Source organism: Gavialis gangeticus, unplaced genomic scaffold, assembly GCF_001723915.1.
Source record: "Gavialis gangeticus isolate Ggan-Ray unplaced genomic scaffold, GavGan_comp1, whole genome shotgun sequence".
NCBI lineage: Eukaryota > Metazoa > Chordata > Crocodylia > Gavialidae > Gavialis > Gavialis gangeticus.
The window spans coordinates 116,165,460-116,166,394 of record NW_017729025.1 but is presented as its reverse complement, the minus strand read 5'-3'; the positions used below and the strand labels follow the sequence as shown (position 1 = coordinate 116,166,394).

The following is a 935-nucleotide window of genomic DNA, read 5'->3' as shown; positions in this document are numbered from 1 at the left end:
GCCCAAGCGATGCCAACGTCCCTGCCATTACTGCCTGGCATGGGGCCACGCTGCCGGCACCGCCAGCAAGCCAAGCGCTCCCGAGAAGCGGAGCATCGCAATAGCCCACCGCTAGTCCCGGTGTGCAGGGGGTATAGGCGTGCCACGCACACGCACAGAGCAAGGCACTTACATTTGCCGAGATCTGACTCTATTGCCCGGCTCAGTTCCCCTGCCTCCCTCCCTCCCTCCCCTGGTCCTGGACGACTCCAATCCGTGCTGAATACTCATTGTGGGGCTGCCTTGTTTGGGGGTTTTTTCCGCCAGAAACCTCCCCTGCCTTGCTCCAGACCGTCCCTCCAAAGACTTTCTCCTTCCCGTACTTTGAAGGATCCTTCCAGCCTTTTATCAGATCTTCTTATTTCCCAGGTAGGTCTCCGCCTGTCCCCAGCCCGTCTGACCCGAGCCCTCCCCCCTCCCCTGGTCTCAGGCATATCCCAAGTCATATTTCTCCGTCCAACCCTGGGGGTGAGGCTCCAGTTCAGAGGTTGGCCGGAGTACAACATTCAAGAATCAGTCGCGCCAATTTGATGCCCTATTTAGCACAAGCAGTGACTGCTTGACATTTCGTGCCGATCCCCCCCCGATCTACAAATTAGCCGGAATTGTCATGGTCCAAATTTGAGGCGGTGCCTTTCTCACAGAGAAACTGCTGGCATCCTCTTCATGGCTGGGGTTTTCCCACAGAGGCAGTGCACTCTGCCACTGATCCCCAACAAAAGTTTCAGCACCATGACCAATTTGGTCAGCTCCCTCCGGGCAGCCACACACAGACCCGGCGCTGACTCCACCATGCTGCTGATAGACATTTACCAGCCACGGGCTAATTTCCCATTAAGGGTCATTCAGCATCCCAGTATTTTCACAAGACCACATGGAGCGCTCCCTTGTTCAGG

The 935-nt window shown here is 56.6% G+C and overlaps 1 protein-coding gene across 1 annotated transcript in view; it reads left to right on the top strand.

The window, feature by feature from the left end:
* The window catches only part of DBX1 (developing brain homeobox 1), a 17,111-nt gene that overhangs the window by 11,509 nt on the left and 4,667 nt on the right, over window positions 1–935 (top strand). The window contains exon 3 of the mRNA XM_019520008.1: window positions 307–408. Coding sequence (XP_019375553.1) covers window positions 307–408 — 102 coding nt within the window. The remainder of the gene's footprint in view (window positions 1–306; window positions 409–935) is intronic.